We start from the raw sequence: 25,017 nt of genomic DNA on the forward strand, positions 1-25,017 counted from the left end.
GCGTCCTTAAATAGTATTTAAAAATAAAATGAGTATGTCCCAAATATGTACTCAGAAATGAGTATTCCCAAAGTACCCAGAAGTTCGAAAAAAATGCAAAGTGTACATTCGTGAACACACTACGGCTTATATTACCCACAACTCTTCGTGAGAGGGCGGAGTTTAGAGACGCTCCAAAATAAATAAGTATGTAGTGTGTAGTATGTAGTACATAGTATGTCCCAGTGTGTGCATGGAAATCTACATACTTTTCAATAACAAAAACAGTACACATTTTTAGGGCACAGTATAAGTAGGCGAACTGGGAGGCAGCATATATCTTGACTTTAGAAATTCATGATATGGCTGATTGCCATGACAACGGCTTAGAAGACACAGAAAACCGTAACACTTTATACAGAAAAACCTCTCTGTATTTCCTTCAGTACTACCTTGTATTTCCTAGTCTACTGTTTGTTTTCCAAAAGCATCTGAAAGATCTACAAACATACAAGCCTTGCAGTCCTGTTCATCTGAGCCTCCATCTCTACAATCATCAAACAGGTCACACTGCAGCTGTGCTGGTATACATCTGTGATTGCTACAGGTAAACTCGGTCTTCCCGCAGGGCTTGGGCCTGGTTGATACAGCCTCTGTTTTGGGCACAAGCACGAAACAAAACATCTATTCGGCATAAGCAGAAGCACAACTTAAAGAGTCTTCGATCAAAACGACGGCGATTGTGCGAATGTGGGTGATTAATGAACGCCATATATCCGAAATACCTGATGAATTACAAGAAAAAGCAATATCACTAAATTCTACGCAGAATTCTTTATGGCAAATTTAAAAGGCGCAGCAGGGATGATGGATTTCTCATTGTGCTGGTGAGGATAAAGGCATCATCGGAGGCTCGCGAATGATCCTACCGCATTCATCTTCATCTGAGTTGTCCCCACAGTTATCCACGTTGTTACAGATTTGATCGAGCCGTAGACACACTCTGTCATTTCTGCAGCGGTACGGCCTTGTTGGAGGACAAGGCAGTTTGGCTAAAGAAGTGAGAACACAATGTTACAATATGTTTTGTACTGCATTTGGGCATCCACGATCTTTTGGACGTATAATGGAAGCTTTTAAATTTACAATGCAGTAACCCAAACAGAGACCACGTATTACATAGGAAAGTTCAAAGTTAAGCAGAGAGGTCCTGTCATTCCACAGAGAGAGAGGGATGGATTACCGCACATCTCCGGGTCTTCATCCGAGTTATCTCCGCAGTCATCTTCTCCGTCACACACCCACATGTGAAGCTTACAGAGGGTGTTGTTACAGATGAACTCATCAGGACGACAGAAGAAAGCTTCTGTAAAAACAAATGATTTGATGTCAAGCTGTGATAGGTGAATCGTTTGTAATTAAGGTGCAAAGTAAACAGAAGCATGCACAGGAAACGTATGACAACCTGAACAAGCATCATGGGTAAACACTGAGCGTGTTCAAGTTAAAAATGTAAACAGTACTAATAGAAAAAAGATAAGGCACCAAAGTAAGTCTAAATCGGATTTTGTGTAACATCCTGAATATGGATGATTTTGAAGCGAGCATCGTGCTGTTTCCCTCAGCTGGTGGTGTGGAAAGAATCGATTCACTCAACTTATCGCAAGTCACTAAACAATGCAGTGATCCACAAAAACTCATAATTGGAATTTTAAATGAACTATTAATAATTCTGTTGATTGACGATGTGTAATGTGGAATCCTTAAATGCAATTTACAAATGAACTACTACTTTGCAGCACGTTAAAAAAATGCATTAAAAATCGTTTGGTAATGGCACTGTGATTCAGAAACGATAACAAATCGAAATGTGGTCTGTATAAGTTAGTTCATTTATACATGTAATAACTTTTTTCAACTCATGATTTTATTACCACTAGGAAATAAGTTATAGATCAAAATATTTTATTTATTAATGAACATGTAATATTTAGCATAAAATAAAAGATTTTCAGTTCTCTAAAGCTCACTTGAATATGTTCTAGATCAATAACATGATGTAATGCCTGAACATCACTGGCAAAGGAATGAGTTAAAACAAGGGTTCTCAACATTTTTGACTCCAAGATCTACCATTTTATTGAAAAATTTTCAAAGGTCTCCCTGCCACTCACAATTTTAACCCAATAATATATTTTAGAGCTTGTGATTAACTGGAAAAAATGACTATTCATTATAAAAATACTAAGAAATATATTGGTTTTTGCATTTTTTGCATGTATTTTGTCTAATTATAGTCATCTCAAGGCACCCTTAGAGGTCAGATGGGGCCCCCTTGTAGGCCACGGCACCCCTGTTGAGAACCTCAGAGTTAGAAAGTGTCGTCATACCATGACCACAGTTCTCCTCATCGCTGTGGTCCACACAGTCAAAGACATCATCGCAGCGCCAGCGTTTAGGGATGCAGTGGGCGTGGTTTTTGCACAGAAACTCATCTTCTGTGCACTCCTTGACACAGTCCATCTGGTGTAAGAACAACAAGAAAAGTCTCATATACCCACTCCGAAGAGAAAGAGAAATGCGATACACATCTGTGTTCCCATGGATTCCAACACAAGTCTGATACACAAGACTCCTTTTGCAAAGTTAATGTTTTCGATGCGGCGTTCCACTGATGTAATATATTGTACAGTCATTGTTATTCGTGGCACATGTGATGCAAAAATAATCAAATCGTAGACTTCTAAAGACACCCACACATCATATCTAGTACTACAAAAGTGTTTTAACAAGTCACCTCACCTCTGATGAAACAGAACTATCAGATTTAAGTAATGAATAATTCGGGAGCAACATAGCAAGGGTATCATTTCATTTGCAAAACTTTGATAATTAAAGGGATAGTTCCTCCCAAAACGGAAGTTATTTAATAATTTATTCACCTTGTGTACTATTTCAAACTTGTGTGACTGATGCTTCTTTACAGAACACAAAATAATATATTTTAAAGTGGCCCTGCAATGGTGTGTCATGCATTCTGACTTCTTTACACTGTTAAACATTCTGTCTTCTCATGCTTGACACTGAAAACTTGTCAAAGAACGAGTTGGACAGAAAGTTTTTTTCTCCATATAGTGGACTTCAATGGACTCCAAACGGTTGAAGGTCAAAATTATAGTTTCAGTGCAGCTTCAAAGGGCTTTAAACGATACCAGACGACGAATATAGGTTTTATCTAGCGAAACGATCAGTAATTTTCAAAACAAAAATTAAAATGTATATGCTTTATAAACAAAAATGCTGTTCTGCGAAGCACGATCACGACTTCACGTAATACGTAATCTTCCAAATATCTTTCTCTGTGTTCATCAGAGCAAAGACATTTATGCAGATTTGGAACAACATGAAGGTGAGTAAATGATGACGACATTTTATTTTTGGGTGAAGTATCCCTTTAAATCATTCTCATAGAGTTGAAACCAGCTTCTCTTTAAGCATTCTCTGTTATTATATGTAATACCACTTTCACTACAATAATATAAAACGTTCCTAACAGTATAAGATCAAGTCCTGCTCAGCATTAAAGACCCCGTTTTACTCAGAAACACATATTACCAACTGCAATCTGTTCTTTTCCAACAAGCTATAATAGCTGTGACACGTCACCCTTAAATCTGTAACCAATATATCTAAATCTCCCTCTAATGCACATTTGTGAGAGTGAATTGGTTGATGTTAGGTGAGAGGGTCCTGCTGGAGAACTAACCTCATCAGAGCTGTCCAGACAGTTGTCATGTCCATCACACCTGAGAGCGGCCGACACACAACCTCCACTGGCACACACATATTCATTCAGAGAGCAGGAGGGAAGAACTAAAAACAGACCAGGATAAAACACATAAATACAAGAGATAAAGCAAACACGTGAAAGCTCTTTCAGACAAATCTTTCTGTATATCTGGTCAAATAAAGTTTGTAATTGGTAACAATCGTTCACTGTCTTGTAACTTGTCGGTGTAAAAGTGTTTTAATAGCCTCTATGATTTAAGCCTTTAAATCCCGTTCAGTCGTCATTTGCTCTCTTTTCATTTCAAATCTGTATGACTTTGACAAGACAAATGTAGATATTTTGAAGAAGGTTGGTAACCGAACAGCACTGGCACCCCATTGACTTCTATTGTATGGACACAAAACCAACGCAAGTGAATGGGTGCGGCACTGTTTGGTTAACAACATTCTTCAAAATATCTTATTTTTGTGTTCTGAAGTGATGAGAGAGAGAGTTAATTATGACAGTGTTTTAAGGGATAGTTCACCCCAAAATGATTCTGTTCACTGTTTGCATTATTACCTCTATTCGACCTTTAAAAAATACCTCCAGCATTTATTAGAACATAACATAACTTTGGCTACACTGGCCAGTGTAAAAACCTCCATCTTGCTTTAAAAGCGAAATGCAATCCTTGATAAAATATTAAGGTTTTTAAATAAATTCTTAGCTTGAATAAAAATGTAACCGAAGGATAAAATCACCAGAGTGCCGAGTAAGTTGTGTTCATTATGTACACACTGAAAACAATCTGATCAAAATATCCATAAAACATGTTTTGACCCCGGGTCGTGTTCAAGATGCACCTGTTCCCAGGCAATTTCTTTCATCTTCTCCTGTTTTACAGTCTTCCTGCCCGTCACATAGCCACTTCCGAGAGATGCAGAGACTGTTGTGACACTGAAACTGATCGTCTGCACAGTGAGTCTCGCAGTCCTTCTGAAAAATCACACATCAGGTACAGTTCAGTGTCGTCCCATTTTAGAAAAATCTTTTTTTGCCATTTTGTTATTGACAGACCGCAGAGAAAGAATACAAAATAATTGGGTCGTTATATGACAAACCAGATGGTATGTTATTAATGAAACTTTTGTCTCTTGCACGAGTACCACAGCTTAGTGTCACGAAATGGTTTTGGACAGAACCCAGATGCAGGCAGACGAAGGTATAACAAAAAAATTTTATTAAATAAAACACCCGCAAGGGGGTAAACATGAACAAAAACACTAGAAAAAACAAACACCTCCAACGAGGGGGACAAAAGGAAACAAAGTCCTTAATAATAAAATAATAAGTCCACAAACTATTTGCCTGGAGTCGTGTAATCCCCAGTCACAGCTCAACATAGACATCCACATTAGACAATCAATATAAGACAAAGACAATGCACCAACACTGAACAGAGAGAAACTGAGACCATATAAAGGGAGACACTAATGAGGAGTGATTACATGGGGAGAGTGGTGACAGCTGATGGGAATGAAACCCTAACGAGGTGAATTACAAAACAGACGATGGGAATGAAACCCTAACAGGAGATAGGAGGGTGGGGCTGAGAGACATAACAGGAAGACACGTGGCATTAAGTAACAACATAAAGCCACATGTCTCCACACATAACACAACAGAAACACGAAAGACGTGGCAATGTCATGACTCTGCCCAGGGAGCTAGAAAGCTCGAGACAGGAAGGACAGAGTCCTAACATTACCCCCGCCCCCAGAAACGCCCCATGGCGTCTCAAGGGAGAAACTTCAGCGGGCCAAAACACAAAAGCACAAAGACAAACACCACAAGCACAACACAGAACAAACTAAAGGGAACATAAGGGAGGCTATGAAGGGGTTCGGGTGGGTCAACAAAAACAACAAACATGGGAGGGGGGGTGGGGGAATGGGAGGCCAAACCTTGGGGACACCAGAAAAGGGTGGGACAGGTTGAGGAGACTTGAAACAACCGGACGAGACCGGCGGGGACTTGAAGCAACCGGACGAGACCGGCGGGGACTTGAAGCAACCGGACGAGACCGGCGGGGACTTGAAGCAACCGGACGAGACCGGCGGGGACTTGAAGCAACCGGACGAGACCGGCGGGGACTTGAAGGGGCTAGGGAGAGGTGTGTGTCCAAGGGGGAAAAAAGCTTGAGGTGATGCCGGCCGGAGAACTGGCTGAGGCACCGGCTGGAAGGCCACCTGCGGAAGGGCAGGTCCGGCCGCCTGCGGAAGGGCAGGTCCGGCCGCCTGCGGAAGGGCAGGTCCGGCCGCCTGCGGAGGGGCAGGTCCGGCCGCCTGCGGAGGGGCAGGTCCGGCCGCCTGCGGAGGGGCAGGTCCTGACGCCTGCGGAGAGGCAGGTCCTGACGCCTGCGGAGAGGCAGGTCCTGACGCCTGCGGAGAGGCAGGTCCTGACGCCTGCGGAGAGGCAGGTCCTGACGCCTGCGGAGAGGCAGGTCCTGAAGCCTGCGGAAAGGCAGGTCCTGAAGCCTGCGGAAAGGCAGGTCCTGAAGCCTGCGGAAAGGCAGGTCCTGAAGCCTGCGGAAAGGCAGGTCCTGAAGCCTGCGGAAAGGCAGGTCCTGAAGCCTGCGGAAGGGCAGGTCCTGACGCCTGCGGAAAGGCAGGTCCTGACGCCTGCGGAGAGGCAGGTCCTGACGTCTGCGGAGAGGCAGGTCCTGACGCCTGCGGAGAGGCAGGTCCTGACGCCTGCGGAGAGGCAGGTCCTGACGCCTGCGGAGAGGCAGGTCCTGACGCCTGCTGAGAGGCAGGTCCTGACGCCTGCTGAGTCGCTGGCTGTGAACCCAGCTGGAGAACCGGCAGGAGCGCCGGCTGGGCTGGGTTACGTGCCCCCCTCCGTTGCCTCTTCCTCTTCTGCCGAGCCAATCTCCTGGTAGTCGGCTGTAGGAAGGAGGTGAAGGACGGGGCTGGCTCCGCGTTGGAGGCCTCCGAAGAGGACCCCCAGGACTCTCTCCTTCCACGCTTGCCCTGAAGACTGGTAGGTGGTGAAGAGGTGGCAGGGTCCGAGGCTGATGGTGCGGTGGTGGTCACCACCCCAAGCTCCAGGGTGTGATCCTCGGGGATGGGACCCAACGGAGAAGACAACCTCGGACAGACGGAGACACTGGGCTCCGGTCGGCTCATGGCGAACTGGAGAACACCCTCGAAGCCAAGCGGTCTCAGCCTCCTCATCTCCGCAGGCGATAGGGGGACCCTCAGTCCGCTGTTGAACGCCGCCGTCACCTCTTCCTCCCCGAAGAGCTCCTCCACTGCGGCTTCCAGGAACCTGTCCAGGTACTCGTCCCGGTCCAAGTTCCCCTGGCGAATGCTGGAGAGGGGACCAGGCTGGCGAGGCCTTGCAGGGAAAATCGCCGCCTGCTGGGTTCTTATGGGTTGGTGCATTCTGTCACGAAATGGTTTTGGACAGAACCCAGATGCAGGCAGACGAAGGTATAACAAAAAATTTTTATTAAATAAAACACCCGCAAGGGGGTAAACATGAACAAAAACACTAGAAAAAACAAACACCTCCAACGAGGGGGACAAAAGGAAACAAAGTCCTTAATAATAAAATAATAAGTCCACAAACTATTTGCCTGGAGTCGTGTAATCCCCAGTCACAGCTCAACATAGACATCCACATTAGACAATCAATATAAGACAAAGACAATGCACCAACACTGAACAGAGAGAAACTGAGACCATATAAAGGGAGACACTAACGAGGAGTGATTACATGGGGAGAGTGGTGACAGCTGATGGGAATGAAACCCTAACGAGGTGAATTACAAAACAGACGATGGGAATGAAACCCTAACAGGAGATAGGAGGGTGGGGCTGAGAGACATAACAGGAAGACACGTGGCATTAAGTAACAACATAAAGCCACATGTCTCCACACATAACACAACAGAAACACGAAAGACGTGGCAATGTCATGACTCTGCCCAGGGAGCTAGAAAGCTCGAGACAGGAAGGACAGAGTCCTAACACTTAGCATGCATAAAGCATTTTTGGGAACATACTCATTCTTATCATTTTTATACCAATAACTTTTCCCATTGTATTGTTAATAACTGTGGCGTCGACTTGATCTGTGTCAATAAAGAAAGCATTCAGTGTAAACAAACTTTAAGCTTGTTTTCTGACTTTGTTAACAAAATTGAAAAAGCAATGAACTTGATCTTCATCACTTGCTAAAAAATCCATAAAAACGTAACAGACAAATGCTGTTGAAGGATATAGATTATACATCTTTGAAATAAATGACCAGATAAGACTCTTCTCTTAAAGGTCCGGTGTATGAAATTTAGCAGCATCTAGCGGTTTAGGTTGCAAATTTTGACTAAAGGCTCACTCCACCCATCCCATTCGAAGCACTATGGCAGGGCTAAGATGTCATCACGTTCTTTCGCTTCTTTCCCGAAGGAGATAACGTATTTCCGAAACGCACTCTAAAAAGCAGTTTGTCCGTTTAGGAAACAACATGGCGACGTCCGTGTAAGGGGACCCGCGGTGTAAGTGCAGATAGAAATAGCTCATTCTTAGGTAATAAAAACATAACACTTCATTATGTAAGGTCTTTATACATCTTTAAATACATAGTTATGTATATTATATTGCATTTCTGTCAATCGGAGCTTTAAAATGACATCCTGTATGTGCTTACCTCATCTGAATTATCAACGCAGTCATAGTCGCCATCACAACGGAAGCGTGCTGAAATACATTCCCCATTGGCGCAGGCGAAATCCTTGTGATTACAGGTCACCGGCTCTGCAAAGAGGAGAGAGAATGATAAGATAGCTTAAACCTCTCTACTATCCTGGCTGTGTCCTGAGAAGCTGTTCGCGACAAAACCGCTGAAGTAAACAGTGGCAGAAGATATAGAGAAAGATAAAAAAGGTCCCGCAGTTGGGCATGATCTGGCACTGGACCATCTGTTTCAGGGGTTCTTGCGAGTATGCCAAGAACTTAAGAGTGGCTCTTTGCAAACTAATCAGCCACCAAAATGTCTTAAAGGGCTTTTATGAAAGACAGCACTGCCTGTAATGGCTTGAAAAGCATGCTGGGTGTTTGAAAAACAAGTCGAGTGTTTGAAAATTCTAGTTTCAACAACGATTTAACAACATAATGGAGGAAAATGTGGACAACAACGGTCATGCAATTGGCAAAACAGCACGTGTAAACGGGTTTAAATTCATAACCAAATGCCACACTCTTGACTTTAAGGCTCCAACCGGACACGGCAAGCAATAAAAACAACATAAAACCCACTTAAATGGTTGGTGTTTCTTTGTGGAAAGATCAGGAATTAACAGATAAATGGTAAACAAACAGATAGCAAGAAAACATCAAGCAGTCTAGGAAAGTGGCCTCCGACGATCCCACACGACGTGTCTTGACAGTTAAAACAATTTAGTACAAACGCAAGTCGGGAAAAAAGCTTTATTGTACTGAGAGAGATGAGAGAAACTCACTACATTGCTCCTCATCCGAGTTGTCTCCACAGTCATTCTGGCTGTCACATCTCCAGTGGTCCGGGATGCAGTTGTTATTCTCGCACCGAAATTCATGAGGTCCACAGGTCTTTTCATCTTTTCCATCAGATACAAACAAACAAACAGATGAAAATGGCTTCGTAAGGGCATGAATATTAATGCAGTGCTAGTGCGTTTCGACACGTAATCATCGTTTCCTCAGGGTTCCCGGGCACGGATCTGACACTAAGTTCAAAACACGCCAGTACTCTGGAGGCTAACGCACCATAAGATGAGATACATGACTGTGCTGCCGATAACTTCCCTCCTCAATAACCCAAACACTTGACACTTAACATGAAACAGTTTGTCACCTGGGCACAATCGCCTGCAATGAACATTTTTTTATTTGTTTTACCTTTTTTGGAGTCGTTGTAGTGACTGCACTATATAAGAACTTTATGAAGTGTTAGAGCCAAGCTAAATTCCGTATGAACAGATGGAAAGATCAGATTCGATCAGCTCGGGTATCGCCAACCCATTTTACTACTATATATCGAAAAATTATGTTTTATTGTAAGGGGTCATTTAAAAGAAATAAAATTTAAAATAAATAAGTGCATCTCAAAAGTTTGAGATGGTCCTCAATGCAGAACACGAGATCCAGGGGGCCAGGTTGGATCCAGATCCAACTCCTCCCACTTTATATAGTAAGCCGCAATTTGGAGAATAACTTGCAACCTGTGGTCGCTAACATTTGCTCTACACATCCACATTTGAATAATAATGTAGTCGAGATAGATTCTTAATTTAGTGTACGCCTGTAAGCAACGATCACAGTTAAATATATGTTAACCCAAATCCTTGCCCTAAGCCTAAATCTGTGTTAAAATATGTTAATAAATGAAGCTTGTCTCCAACAAGTCTGTTTTTACATCAAAAGAATAACTTTAGTTAAGACTCAATGAGCGACAACACAAGTATGGCTCGTGTTGTGATATCTAATAGGTATAGGACTTTTTAATATAAAAGTCTAATAAAAGATAACGTACGTCACAACATCGAATCCAGTACATAAAACAACTCAATAGATGAGACTATGAATATGAACATACTAACTATGAACTAGTAATTGAAAATGATATAATTATATAATAACTTTATGAATGGATTCAACTGCTTAAGTTATCCAATCATATTAAGTATGTACCACCTATGTTTTATGATATCAATACATTTAGTCTTTTACTTTATAATAATAGCACTGTTTCACATCAAATGCCAAGATAAAGATCTACAATTACCTGCAGGGCGATGCTGATAAAGTGTGTCACATGTGGGAAAAAAATCAATGGAGACACCTCAATTACAGACTGACACTCAATACTAGACTGATGTGTCACTCATTTAAATGTGTTTTTTTTCTTTTAGCTAATCCTCAGGTTATAGACGATCCATGAAACACATCAGATATGTTCAGCCAAGGCAATTAAACCAATTTCCCAATCAATTTCGGACAGAACGTAATTTGACAAGGTATTGATTTCATTTCTTACGTCAATTGATATGGAAACGACAGGCTCATCATCCTTGCCTGAACGTGTTTTATATAAAATACACCACTGAGAGTTTATAAAGTATTTACATGGCAAATTCAAATATAACTATTATTAATATTATGTAGGCCTACATAATTACATACAATAATACTGATATAATTAATAATAAAACTATTATTATCATCATCATCATCATCATATTGCTATTATTATTAATTTCTTATTATTATTTTTGTTGTTGTTATTAATAAATTCTTATTCATTATTATTAATGTCATAAAGATGGCTCTTCCAAAATATGTTATGCTGCCTAGAGAGCCAGTATATCTAAATGCGCACGGTCTCAAAAAATGGGCTGCACGCAGACGTGGTGTGCAGACGACGCGGACCCTCCTGAGGACGAAAATGACATCATGAGGGCCTTTTGCCTTAAAGGTGTGGTGCATCGGTGCATCATGCATTCTGACTTCTTTACAATGTTAAACGTGCTCTCTTCTCATGCTTAACATGGTCAACTTACGTAACAACTTTTCTTAGTCCCTTATTGGACAATTCTCCCAGAAAAGCATGACGCCCACGCATCCACCATGGAGAGGGGGAGAAGGAGCATGCGCACAAGTCACTTTCACTTGTGTGCAGGAGAGAGACAGCACTATGTTTGCGAAGTTCAGCTTTGTTGTTTGTTCGCTGCATTTGGGTGATGAATGTTACATAAACGGTGGATATAACGCTGGATTTGGAGATCGTTAGAAACTGATAGATGAGTGGCAGTCCCAGCGCTGAAAGATTCTGGACATGAACAGCATGCAGTAAGGGAAACTGATGTCTGTGTTTTCTTGGCAATGTGTGCGCACGTGCTTTAGTTCCGCTTCCTCCTCCCTCCCACACACGTTGAATGTTTACGGAAATAATCGCACAGCTGTATCTGTCTTTTATAAATGTGATCAAGCTTAAGACTCTGCGGATATTTGGAGGGTGCGATACTATTCTGTAAGTACTCAAGATTAACATGAGATATACAGAAACTGTTTGAGTTATGGCCGCCTTAAGGCATCATAGGCATATGAGCAATAATTTTAATCTAAATAAAAAACTAACAGTATTTTATGCTCATTAGCCATTACATTATTCTTTTTAAATCCATTTACATTTACGTATTTGGCAGACGCTTTTATCCAAAGCGACTTACATTCCATTGTACTATACATATGTTTGAGACTATATGCAATCTCCTGGGATCGAACCCATGACCTTGGCCATGCTCTAACCACTGAGGCATAGGAAAGCCAGGAAATCCAAACTCAACTCTGAATAGCGACTGTATTTGTATGACATACGCCTTAATGTGCGTTCACACCGCCAGCAACTCTTCGCTAGGTGACGCTAGTCTCTTGCTTTCAAGTCATTAGAAGGCGTTCTTAGCTTTGGTTGCTTTCTAGTAACATTTATATACAAACTCTGCTATAACTAAACTGACGAGAGACGGATGATGTAAGCTCTGCTGCTTTACTAATATTGGTTGTTGCTCCCGAGAGTCGCTCATCATTTGCCTAAAGTTGAGCAAATCTCAGCTTTGTTGCGTCGCTAGACACGCCCACGTCTCTGTCACCAAAGGTCACTGTCGCTAGTGTCGCCGGCTCTCCATTGAAATGAATGACATCGCCTCGCTGTCGCTGGGTGTTGCTGGCGGTGTGAATGCACAGTTAGAAGGCAACTTCACTAAACATCAAATAAAACCACTGAACGTTTCTTTTAATGAAACCAGGTGCACAAGCTCACTGGTCCAATATAAAGTCTCTGTATAAAATTATTGGTAGCGAAATCTGTCCAGGACAGCTTCAGAAATGGTTTTGTTGGTCCATCAGCATTCTAAATGTCTGGAAAACACATACACGGGGAAGAACGCAATATGTGAGGCCGTCGCTGATGTGCCACTGTCAAACTAAATCAGGCATTCAAGGCAACAAAACAGGCCCAGGGGAATTGTTACAAGCCACAGCTAATAAAAGCCGAGTGGTTCATGATTAAAGTTGGCCGCACTCCATCAGAAAGAGAGAGAGAGAGAGAGAAGACTCTACTAGCATACAGAATTGACATTAGCCCCAATAAGACTTTCAGATGGGCCCGTACGTGTCGCTGATGGAAGCTCTGATTTGTGAAAAATAACTGCGGCTCACCGCAATCGGCCTCGTCGGAGCCGTCAGCACAGTCAGGGTCCTCATCGCATACCCAGAGCTTGGAGATGCAATGCATGGTGGTCTTGCACTGGAACTGGTCTGGAGAACATGTGCTTTCAGCTGGAACATACAGATTAGAGAAAATAGCAGGATATTTACAAAGCCATCAAAAGTGATTTCACAAGATTCCTTGCGTTCGTGAAGGTCACGCACATGTACCAAGAAGCATAACATGTACCGTGTAGCATCACTTCCTGATACAAGTCTTCTGCAATTACTATCTGTGAAATGATGACAGGTCGTACGGGGTCAAGAAGAATTTTCAATTGTTTGCAACGTGCCCTTCTTATAAAAATGTGCTTCACAATGCCCTAAAATAAACATTTTTGACCGAAGGGTTAAATAAAGAAAAATCTTAAGAACCTTTCTGTTGAACAAAAGGTTCTTTTGGGGGGAAACGTTGCTTTACAAAGAAACATGTGGAACTTGTAAGCACCTCAGAGTAAATGGCTATTTGAGGAACCAACAATGGTTCTTCTGTGGCATTGCTGTGAAGAAACTTTTATAGCAGCTATTTTGCAAAAGTGTACGTTTCTCCAACTACGCACCAACAACTTTTATGTCTCTGGAGTTTATGTTTATAGAGTTATTTTATACACAATGCCGTAAGTTTAAAAAACACATTCCTTTCCAGACCATCTGACTTTATTTCTTGCTGACTGAAGTATTACTACCTTTCCTAGGCAAGGGTCTCTTTCCCCTAACAGGCACCTGGCCATCTTTTAGCTCCCAAACCATCTACCATGTTGTGATAAAAGCCACAACTGAGATCTGTCAGTCTGGATCATCAAATTCACAGGGGAAACACCAAATCTGGCCAGTTCTGTCACATCAACCTTTAGTTTAAAAGAATATCCTGTGTATACCATGCTGGGCTATATGAGATCAGATCTATTGCACTTATGCTTTATGTTGTACTTACTGTAAATGTAATGTAAATGAATATCTATCATTATCAGTGTTTAATGGAGGCCGCAGAAAGTGTCAAGGAGTTTCTTACGGCAGTCCGTCTCATCTTCACCGTCCCCGCAGTCGTCCTGCCCATTGCAGCGGAGATTCAACGGTATACACTTCTGCTTTCTGGTGCACTTGAATTGGCCCGAAAGACAGATGTATGTATCTGCAAATGACGGGAAAAGATTGTAAGGAGAGCGATGAGTCAGTTTGTATCTTTCGTGAGAGAAAATCAACGAGTTTATTCAAAGTGCATTCAAGTTATGCATTTTATCAATATGCGCGTTCCCAGGACCCAGTCGTAATGTAGCCCATAAAAGGAAAGATCGGTAAGATGATCGCAGAAGCTATATTATTTACATTAAAAGTGCTAAACATCTAGAATCTTAAATCTGTGTTGGTCCAAAACATCCCGTTACAATCGTTAAATGACAAAACACCCTGTACTCTTTTCTAAAAGTGGATATCGATCGCTTGATAGCTGCAAGAGTCCGTATAATTGAACATTCTGAGACAGCTGTGCTAAAAAAGATTTGCGGCCGATGAAAATGTTTTGACTGCATGCCGCATACTTCACAGGAGCCGAAATCTACAAGGCCTCACGCAGCCTCACACAGAGAAAATAAAGCAGCGGATCTGTCGATAAGAACATGGCATTTAAGATCAGCTCTCTTATGTATTATTCCCCTCACCGCAGTTGGCTTCGTCTGAGTTGTCCCCGCAGTCATTTTCCCCGTCACAAATGAAGGGAGGCAAAGCGCAGAGGCCAGTGCCGCACTGAAAACGCCCAGGCTGGCATTTGAATTCCGCTGCAAAAACAATGATTAACAGTGAACTCCTGAGGATTCAAAGCAATTTGTGCATAGGTGTGCGTTTTTAAACAAGAGTTGCGTGAGGTCTCCCGAAATGGGCGAGTCAACCCACGTTCCATTATTTCTCTAAAAGCACTTGTGCGATATTTAATGCCCCCTGCCCTTTATTAAACAACAGAGGTTCCACCTATTAACAACAGCTATCGGCAGCCTGTCATTTTCGGTTTGTTCCGGGCGAGCCGCTCGTGTGAATCACCAAGCCACAAAGAGATGTAAAAACAAGCACGGTGGGAAATAAAAATAAGAGAACAAAGGTTAGTTCTTTATAACTCACAGGTCAGTCTAGTCTTTGGCTGTAAACTTGTTTATTTTCATATACTGTATGACACCGTTGCCGGGCTGATATGGAGAATATTAAAGACACATCTGCAATGATTTAACTGCCGTTGTAAAGTAACGATTTGAAAAATATACAAATTGAATGTGCTTTTTAAACAAGTAATTTTGTTTCCTAAAGGCTTCTGTCTTTAAAATTGTTTTGTGATCTTTTTGCGCTCACAGGAGTACATGCATGCAAAATGTTAGTATTAAAGTATTGTGTAAAGTATTTAAAAGTAAATAATACCTTTCATTATTATACACTTTTATATTCGTCTATTTACGTTTGAAGAAATATTGTTCTTCTTTCTGTTAATTATTAAAAGTGTATCAATAGTTACAGACAGTCTTATTTTAAAAAATAAAGTAAATCAGGCTTGTCTTTTATAGCTGCACTTTGTAACTTTTTATGGTAAACAAAAAATGAAATTTAAATCAAACGAAATCACAGGATTTCACAAGAAACATGTACGTAAAAGTAAGTTGTAAATTTATGTCAGAGATTAAACAAAGATTAGACAAAATAAAATAGATTTGTATTACATTCTAAATAAAACACACAAATAGAGAAAAATGTTATACCTCATCAAAAGGATGTAAAATACAAAGATCATAATTTTGCAATATTTCCCCGCAAAAACTTAACATGACGATAAACTTAATATGAAACTGCAGGCTCATTGGGCACCATTAAAACCAAAGCACTTACGACAGTCTGCAGGCTCATCGGACCCATCGCCGCAGTCGTCCACCGTATCGCATTTCCACCAGAATGGGATGCACTCATCTGTTCCGCAGCGGAACTGCACAACCGTTCACCATGTCGACAAAGGTCAATCAATTGTGTGCAACACAAACTACCTTTCTGTTTCTACTAAAAGCATGCAATCATCATTTGGGTTAACAGACCTGGCTTGCTGTGCAGTTGGACAGGCAGGTCTTGTTATCTGACGCCAGGTAAAAGTTTGTTGGGCAGGCACATTTATGACCTCCGCCAGGAGACAGTAAGCACAAATGGCTACAGCCGCCATTGGCCACCTGACACTGATGCTTGGGGACTGTGAAAAGGGGGTTGAAATGAATTGTTCATGTTGGGTGCATATAAAACGAATACATTATTTAGTCAAAAGAGTTTGTACCTTCAGGCTGGCGCAGAGGGTGGTACACTATGATGGACTTGATGGCCTGCCATGAATTTAGCAGCTCGAACGCATTAGCACCTGTGGTCTTATGAGCCCGGCGGAGAGATTTGGACTTTCCGTCAGTCCAGTAAATGAAGTCCTCAAACAGCGTGAGCCCCATCACGCCCTGGATGTGATCATGAGGAACTGAGGTAGAGAGCATCATAGCAGCAATATCATTAAAGTTGTGCTTTCTACACAAATCAAAGTCGTTATTCTGAAGCCTTCAGGTTTTAAAAAGAACTTTGAAGATCCTTTATGTTTATTTCTGTTCACACTTTAAAAGACGAAAGGAATAAAAGTACGTCTCATGTCATACCCCGACGCCTCTGTGACCCGTCCATGTTGGCAAAAAAGATGTGATTTTCATCTGCCCAGTAGATTCTCTTGTTTGTGTAGTCAATAGTTAAAGCCGAGGGGCTGTAGATCTCCTTGTTCACAATAACAGTGTGGCCTTGACCATCCATGCCAACTCGTCCAATGTGAGGATTTTCACAGCAGTCGATCCAGAACACATACCTGGGAGAAAGAGAATAAAAACCTAATTTAGGAACTTCACATAACACGAGATGTCCTTGTCACATATGTTTTAAGTGGAAACTAGACATTCCCATTGATCTGGTGAATCTATTCATTCTTTTACTTGACAAAGTCAAGTCTCCCTGGACCGAGGGTTGAGAGTACAAAGGATATTGAGCAAATGTGAAAGAAAGCATCTGGTGGAAACGTACCCGGTTTGAGCATCCAGTGCCAGATCTGTAGGGTTCTTCAGACCAGAGCTCACTAAAACGGTGGGGTATAAACCGTTGGATTTTGACACCTCCAGAGTCTTTTTTTCCACATCGCACCAGTACAAGTTCTTCCCAATCCAGTCCACAGCCAGCACACTGGGTACAGCTGTTCGGTGAACAACCTGTTAAAAGAAACGAGAGTTAGTGATATCTGTCAATCACAATGGCATTACAATGAGCAGGATTATGAGAGAGCTGGTGTATAGAAAATCACTATGTGACATGAACAGGAACACCCGAAAAATGTATTTAGTTGGTTGAAGATGGTCTATAGCTGACAAAAAATTCATTTGATGATCCCTTTAAGTTTTTGTTTTTAGTAGGAATGCCAAAGCAAAGATTTCTGCAGAAAACTGTTTTAAATAAGTAATTCTGTCTCTGTTCTGCCTGATGCAAACTTTGCAGAATGCATACTGTAGCAAACTTAAAGAAAACCAAATTAGCAGCAAAAGACTTTTACAAGCTGTCTTTACAAGACATGATACGCTTTGAGATCTTCTCTATCATCATCTGACAGGGGATGTGTAGCCGTGGCAGTTGACAAGATCGTCCCTTCAGCAGTAATTTCAGCTGAGCTGAGCTCGAAATATCCTCTGAAATGTCAATGATTGGGGAACATTTTCCCAATCAAAACAGTGAATCCAGATGAGAGGAAGCATTAATATTCCGAGTGGGAAAGAACGAGCTTCTGGTTTTCCAGTGATGTCCTCTGGCACTGATTTGAAGGATTGCCTTGTGTGGAAATGGCCAACTCATTTAAAATGTCAACATTTGAATATAGCACCATTAAACGCATGTGAGGCATTAAAATCATATCAGATCCTCTGAGTGGAGTCGCATTTTACATGCGAATGGTTGCTAAAATATTTCAACATTATTCAAGGACTTGTGTATGTCATGAGTTTGAAATGATTGCTGCTGACTTGAATGTTGGTATTCACATAGTGTACGCTTCCCCAAACAGTTCCTCAGGAATTGACAGGTTCAGCATACCAACTTTACGAAAAATATACTTTTGGTTTATTATCTATTTTTAGACAAACGTCCCTCATTTAACCAAACCAAAGGCATTGCCTAAGGCACAGTGACCTGCTCTAGCATACAGTAAGTCTGAAAGTTGAAAATGAATCGTTAAATTACAATATTACCGATGGTGCATTGTTCACCACTTCCAACCATGGAGAATAGCTGCTGGTGTCTTGTAACTTACTGGGTGTTTATGATCTAGGTAAAATAATGCATTTGAAATCGGTAAAAATGGATTATGTAAATTAATTTAAAGGCTTTACCTTCAGTGTGCAAAGACGTGCGTAGTTAGATAACTTTTTACCCAATCCAAAATGATCAAACCAAGAGTTCGTACAATCTACAATGATACAATTCTGTATGCAAGCTACTGGACCGTCAACATACAGCAATAATTGTAAATTAAATTTTAACCAACGAACAAAAGATTTGTTGGTTAGATCAGAATGGATCAGAATGGATACAAGTTTGTATTTCTTTCTAGCACGTTAACAGAAAAAACACTGCTGTGTCATCACATTAAGTCATTTATTAATAAAATCACCACATCAACCAATCAATTAAGCTGTTGTTCTGTGCAACACGGTGATAGTATCATTACATCTCCGGCTAATGATGGGTAAAGGTCTCGTACCCAAACTAAACATATTGCACCAGTCGGCATTGTCTCTATTTCCAATGTTCTAAAGATTACATCCAAAAATGCTAATGAATTTCAAATGGCTTTAGCTAGTGCTGAACAGGGGTGATAAATCAGGAGGGGGCAACACTGTGTAATGAAGCCAAATGATGCTCTTGGCCCCTGCAATGAAGCTAATGAGATGGGGAAAAGTGTTGCTCAGCAGGTACACCGCAGAGATGTGTGTCTGAGCCTTAACCATGTGACCTTAATGAATCCCTCAAACGATGCTAAAATGAGTATTTAAATCTATGGCTGTATAGATATAACAGTCGTCTAACATTCACATATCACACCTCGCAGATATTAAAGGGGATGTGCAACAGTGTTTCATGCATTCTGACTTCTTTACAATGTTTAAATTGCTGTCTTCTCATGCTTGACATGGTCAACTTGTGAATAAACGAGTTGGACGTATTTCGCAGTATTTCTGTGCACGATACACTCCCCCAAGGTTTAGATAAGTTACGGAAAGGGTTTTTTGAAAATGAAAAAACTTTACATAACTTTTCTTATTCCCTTATTGGGCAATTCTACACCCCCACGGAAAGGCGAAAGAAATAGCCTGCCCACGTGTCAACCGACAAGCAATAGGAAGACCCGCTTACCATAAAGATTGGCTGCGCTGTCGGCCTGCAGCTGCAGCTCATTACTCTTGCAATAGTGAGAAAGGTTGAGGTGTGATTGTTTGTTCATGGCATTTCAGTGAACTTGACATATGGATGTTATATAGACCAACTGGATTTGGAGATCCTTTAAAACTCATAGATAGAGCAGTCCCAGCGCTTAAATATGCCAGACATTAACCGCACGCGATAAGTGAAACCGAGTCATAGGTTTGTGTTCTGTTGTCAATGGGTGCGCACATGCTTTAGTTCCGCCCTCCCCACCGCACACGTCATGTTTTCGGAAATAATCGTACATATGTATCTGTCTTTTATAAATGTGACCAAACAAAAGACACTAAGGATATTCGAAGGGTACAATAATTGTATGCAAATACTCAAGATTAACATGAGATATGGAGAAACTGTCTGAGTTACGGCCACTTTACCGCTGTTATTTGTGTCAATAGCTTGATTGATTGTAACAAATGAGAAACTTGCCGCACCTTAAGGTCACTTCCGTTCAGGCGAATTCTGTTTATCCTCCGGCCGCTGGGTCTGCTGGAGTCAATCCAGTAGATAAACTCCTTCTTGTAGTCGAAATCTAAACTGATGATGTTGTTGAGACCCTGGAGGAGAAAGGAAACAACACAGAAGCAAATAAAGTCGCAGACTTCTCAATGCGATATGGACGCGCAAGTGTCTTTCAGAGCAATCATGGTGATGTATAAGTTGTGTAAAGAAAGAAGACAGTGATCAAAGATAAACTACGCAGGAACAAAAAAGAATGAGATGTTACGTCTTGTTGGTCTATTCAATTAGCTGGAGGGCTTAATTACCCACTTTACATACGCTTATCTCCTGACAGCATCTGGCACAGATGAACTTCAGATATGAAACGTACAGAGAATCCATTTCCTTTGATGTCTTTTAACCGTATTGATTTTGGAACGAGATGGAATGTGCGGGTGGATGCCCGTGGTTGGCTTCAGAATCCAGGGAAGGAGTTCAAACAGCCTTCAGAGCGAATTCTGAGACTACATTCGTTACTGTCATGTTCACGTCAGCCGACTGTCAATCAACCTACCACGCGCTACCCCCCCTTCACCCAAAACCCACTCTTGCCCACTTTAATACAGGCGCTGAGATGCAGCGACAAGCACAATGATGGATGAAAACAATCCTGATGCCCCCATCAGATCATCAGCGCTCTTGAGGACTTGCCTTCAGCAAGACACTTAAAGACCTTTAGCCTTGTTTTGAAGCCAAAATCTCCAACCTTATCTTAGGGCCAAGACCAAGACAAGTTAACAGGGGTTTTTTTTGACAGAGGAGAAAACAGAAGGTAGATTTATACTGGTCGCATTGCAAGACTTTAGAATGCTGCGATCTGATCGGCCAGTATTTTTGTAAAATGTTTAACATGTGGTATACAATAGTAGTGCAGTATACAATTGTAAAACAAACAAAAATGTTCATTACAACATAAACAATTGGTCTAGCAATAATATACAGTATACTAATATACTTGGGATAATGTACAGACGGCCTGTCATTATCTCAAAGCAAACCCCTGCAGGGTCAGACGGGCAAAATAAAGCACGATAATGACCATCTTACTGTACATTAGCCCATAATCTCTGCTTCTGACTGAAAGTACTCGCAATGCTTAAATTATGGGTACTTCACGTGGATTCAAAAACAGCTAGCCAGCATTACGCACAGTACACAAGATTATAGCTTTGCACTACGCCGAGGTCAACAAAGACCTGTGGGCATCAGGAAGGGGCCGTAGGGTCCACTCATATTTAAGTGCAAAAGCTTTCCTTCCTTCACTTTCTAAGGGAGTTTTCCAAGGGCCCTATACACGTTTCCCTGGATGACAGTTTCAATAGCCATGAATAATGTAACGAGCGCAGAATTGAGGAAACACACATTTCGCTAAGAATCATCATTTAGATGGTAATGACTAGGCCTCTAATGACACCAGCTGTGGATAACAGCACAGGGAAACTCAACATGCCACTGCAGACTAATAAGAAGTAAAAAAAAAGATCTCATAGAGCTATTCACACCGTAGCGTCATAGGTGTGGCTCTTGCTGCGGAACATAAGATTAAAGTATAGGCAAAGGAGAAAACTGTCTTCACATCTGAAAGCAAAATATAGCAAATTATGTGAATGTTTATTAAATTGTTTGGTAGATTTTGTTGACAAATATGGGATTGTTAACGGCCAGTTCAAGTATGCTGTAAAAATATAATGATAGAATGTAAAAATAATACTGGGTAACAGTAACTTAAGACACAGTTTTGTGCACTTATTTGACAGAATATTTGATCAAATTTTAACAAAATGTTTGATCAAATTTTAACAAAAAGTTTGATCAAATTTTAACAAAAAGTTTGATAAAAATTAACAAATATGTATATTGGAACTTATAATGTACTGCATGAGGGAGCTATGAGAGCTAAAATACACACCGCTTAAGCAAACAATTATTAAAAATAAAAATTGCAGTATTTATTACAAATACAATATTTATAAATATATGATAATATACTATCTGAAATATAATAATATTATAAATAAAATATTTGGAAAAAACACATGTCAAATAAGGACAATGAATTGCAATAAAAAGACCTTGCGTTTTCATGTGAAAGAATCCACCAGGCCGAGAGATACCTAATGACTTCAATTCGTTTTAAGGGCTTTGGAGTCAACAGACAGGGGTGTTATCACAGCAATGTCACCACAGCTCTTAATTGGTCCTCTATTAGGTTTTTACAAATTTAGCAGCTTGCTTGCACTCGATCTAATGATCTGGTCTCTGAAGTCTAGTAACAATTTTATGTGGAAGTTCAGCAATCTTGGCCAGCTAGACACACTGCATGTACAACATTTCAATAAAATGTGATATGATAATAAAAACAAATGAGACATTGTTATTAGAAAACCAGCAGAAAGAGATTTACCTGTTTCAGAAGTGTGTAGTTAGATCCATCGATACTTAATTTTCTGATTTCGTGAAGATCAGCTAGTATTAGAAATGGCTCTTCAGCTGAAGGACAAATAAAATTGGTTATGACTTTTGCTTTGATGAGTCCCTTTTCTCGTTTTTCCGTCAGCTGTAATTTTCAGCTTTGGATAAAAGCGTCTGCTAAATCATTAAAATGTACATTTATACTATTTAATAATATTTCGAAAAGCATTTTATTGGACAGAAATATGCATGTGTAGATTTCATTTACAAAAAACTCATCAGACGCACATGCTTCATCCAAAGATAACTTCTGTGTCTGTGTTTGGTTTTAATATACATTTATTGTATATTACACTTGTTTCTGCTGAAACCATCTATACATCAACAAAAACATAAAGTTGACATGTGATGTCATTTTGAGTTTGCCACTCGACAAGTTAACAACGCTAACAATGAAAAAGCTAGTCAAGCTGTAACACCCATGGTGGGAGGAAGCCATCCCGTGGCAAATCACAGAGGTGTCGACACGACTGTGATCCTTTTAGAAGTCAACATCTAAAAAAGCTTTACAATGTAACGTACTCTATACTATCCAGTATGGCCTAAGGTGTCCTCTGCCTGGGGTAAATAGTAGGCTGTTGCTCTGAAGCATTACCTGAAAGAGACTTGCAGCTGTTGGGGTCTTTTCTGGGCGCTTCATAGCTGTCCACACACAGACATTTATATGAACCATAAGTGTTGATGCAGTTTTGACTGCAGGGTAAAGTGGTGGAGCATTCATCAATGTCGACACACGTTTTGCCATCATTCTTCAGGTGAAATCCTGGCCAGCACTTACACTAGACACATAGGTGAGAAATGAGAGGTTTTTTTCATTAAAAAAAGATATATTGCTATGAATGAACAGAAACCTTTCCGCTCAGACCACATTGCGAAATTCTCTTAGTGGAATTTTTTGTGTCATTATTTGTGATATTAAAGTCGGTGACACTTTACAATAAGGTGCTAATTTTTGACGGTAGTAAATGCATTAGCTAATATTAGCTAACAATGAACATTTTCAGCATTTAATAATCTTTGTTAATGTCGAAACAAATATTCATGTTAGTTCATGGTGCATTAACTAATGTTAACAGACTCAACGTTTGGTTGAAAAAATGTTTTATTAAATGCTGAAATTAACATGAATTACTATTAAAAAATGCTGTGGAAGAATCGATCATTTTAGCTAATTCATTAACTATTTGTTAACAAATTGCACCTTAGTGTTACCAAAAAGTATTAAAGAATCATCGTCCCATTTGGAAGCTGTTGAAATTACAGTTCATCCAAAAAGAAAATTGTTTAATCATTTACTCACCCTCATGTCATTTCAAACCTGTATGACTTTCTAGAAGATATTTAGTAGAATGTTGTTAACCAGCACCCATTCACTTGCATTGGTTTTGTGTCCATACAATAGAAGTGGATGGGTGCTGCTGCTGTTCGGTTACCGACGTTTTTTCAAAACAACTTGTTGTGTTATGCAGAAGAAAGACAGTCATACAGGTTTGAAATGACAAGAGGTTGAGCAAATGATGACAGAATTTTCATTAAGCAAACATAATGACTTACAATAAGAAAATAATTGTACACACAAAAAAACACTTTTTCATTAATTTGTCACTTTTAAGTGGTTAACAGCATCTGCTGTCTTTCGATTTCATCATATAAACACGATGGAGATGGTTTAGAACAACATTTTCTGTTTAAAGTTCTAATGGACCCAAAAACTTATACCTAACTTTTGCATTGAGGTTCTCACTTGCTAACTTGTATTTGTATTACATCCAGAATCGGTCCTGCACTTTGCCCCGTCTGTAACCTTAAAGACCTCCCGATGATCCCTTCTTTAATACCACGGTAAACAAGGTCAAATAATCATAACCTGCAGTATCTGCCTCCTGCCTTCCACGTACATGTGATGCTTGCTAGATGACCTCGAGTGGCATTTTCATTGATTTTGAGGGGGAGATACTGGTTAAAAATCTGCAACCCTCTGCATCCAAACATCTCTGATCATCGCAGGTCACGTGGACATAACACCAGAAAGGCAGAAACGTCTTTTACAAGCAGGAATTTTAAATGATTTTCCCCATCAGGCATTGCCTCTAGACACCTCTCGGAGGCACAAGCTTACCAATTGAGCACCAATGAAACATAACTGGGACAAATTGTTCCCCTAACTTTTCACTTTGTTCTTTGGTTCTGACTGTCGGTGAAATAAACACTGCAAATCAATTCATCACAGTTACATTCAAGTTAAAAGCTGGAGTCACATGAAAGAAGCGACACAGATGTAAAAAGTTTCCACATCTGGAATTTCAGATAAGGAAATAAACAAGCCTTAACACCTGGCCACTGCGAGATTAGCAGTGTAAAATACGTAATTTTCATATAAAAACAAATGTTATATGGAAGACATATAATCCTGTGAATGTTTTTCGATCATATAATGTAAACAGCTTGCTTCTCATGGCAATTTATTGGAAAGTC

General features: G+C 40.6%; 1 protein-coding gene across 1 annotated transcript in view; it reads right to left on the minus strand.

The window, feature by feature from the left end:
* The window catches only part of lrp1bb (low density lipoprotein receptor-related protein 1Bb), a gene marked incomplete at its 5' end in the record, with an annotated part of 226,997 nt that overhangs the window by 18,658 nt on the left and 183,322 nt on the right, over nucleotides 1-25,017 (minus strand). Inside the window, 19 exons of the mRNA XM_079463519.1 lie at nucleotides 492-632; nucleotides 909-1,031; nucleotides 1,223-1,345; nucleotides 2,370-2,502; nucleotides 3,746-3,852; nucleotides 4,615-4,747; nucleotides 8,465-8,571; nucleotides 9,276-9,392; nucleotides 13,012-13,131; nucleotides 14,072-14,191; nucleotides 14,718-14,834; nucleotides 15,925-16,018; nucleotides 16,125-16,273; nucleotides 16,355-16,543; nucleotides 16,716-16,915; nucleotides 17,128-17,309; nucleotides 20,004-20,126; nucleotides 22,475-22,560; nucleotides 23,138-23,321. Of these exons, the coding sequence (XP_079319645.1) occupies nucleotides 492-632; nucleotides 909-1,031; nucleotides 1,223-1,345; nucleotides 2,370-2,502; nucleotides 3,746-3,852; nucleotides 4,615-4,747; nucleotides 8,465-8,571; nucleotides 9,276-9,392; nucleotides 13,012-13,131; nucleotides 14,072-14,191; nucleotides 14,718-14,834; nucleotides 15,925-16,018; nucleotides 16,125-16,273; nucleotides 16,355-16,543; nucleotides 16,716-16,915; nucleotides 17,128-17,309; nucleotides 20,004-20,126; nucleotides 22,475-22,560; nucleotides 23,138-23,321 (2,548 nt within the window). The remainder of the gene's footprint in view (nucleotides 1-491; nucleotides 633-908; nucleotides 1,032-1,222; nucleotides 1,346-2,369; nucleotides 2,503-3,745; nucleotides 3,853-4,614; nucleotides 4,748-8,464; nucleotides 8,572-9,275; nucleotides 9,393-13,011; nucleotides 13,132-14,071; nucleotides 14,192-14,717; nucleotides 14,835-15,924; nucleotides 16,019-16,124; nucleotides 16,274-16,354; nucleotides 16,544-16,715; nucleotides 16,916-17,127; nucleotides 17,310-20,003; nucleotides 20,127-22,474; nucleotides 22,561-23,137; nucleotides 23,322-25,017) is intronic.

The sequence above is a fragment of the Barbatula barbatula genome (genome assembly GCF_947034865.1).
Source record: "Barbatula barbatula genome assembly, chromosome: 9".
Classification (NCBI taxonomy): Eukaryota; Metazoa; Chordata; class Actinopteri; order Cypriniformes; family Nemacheilidae; genus Barbatula; species Barbatula barbatula.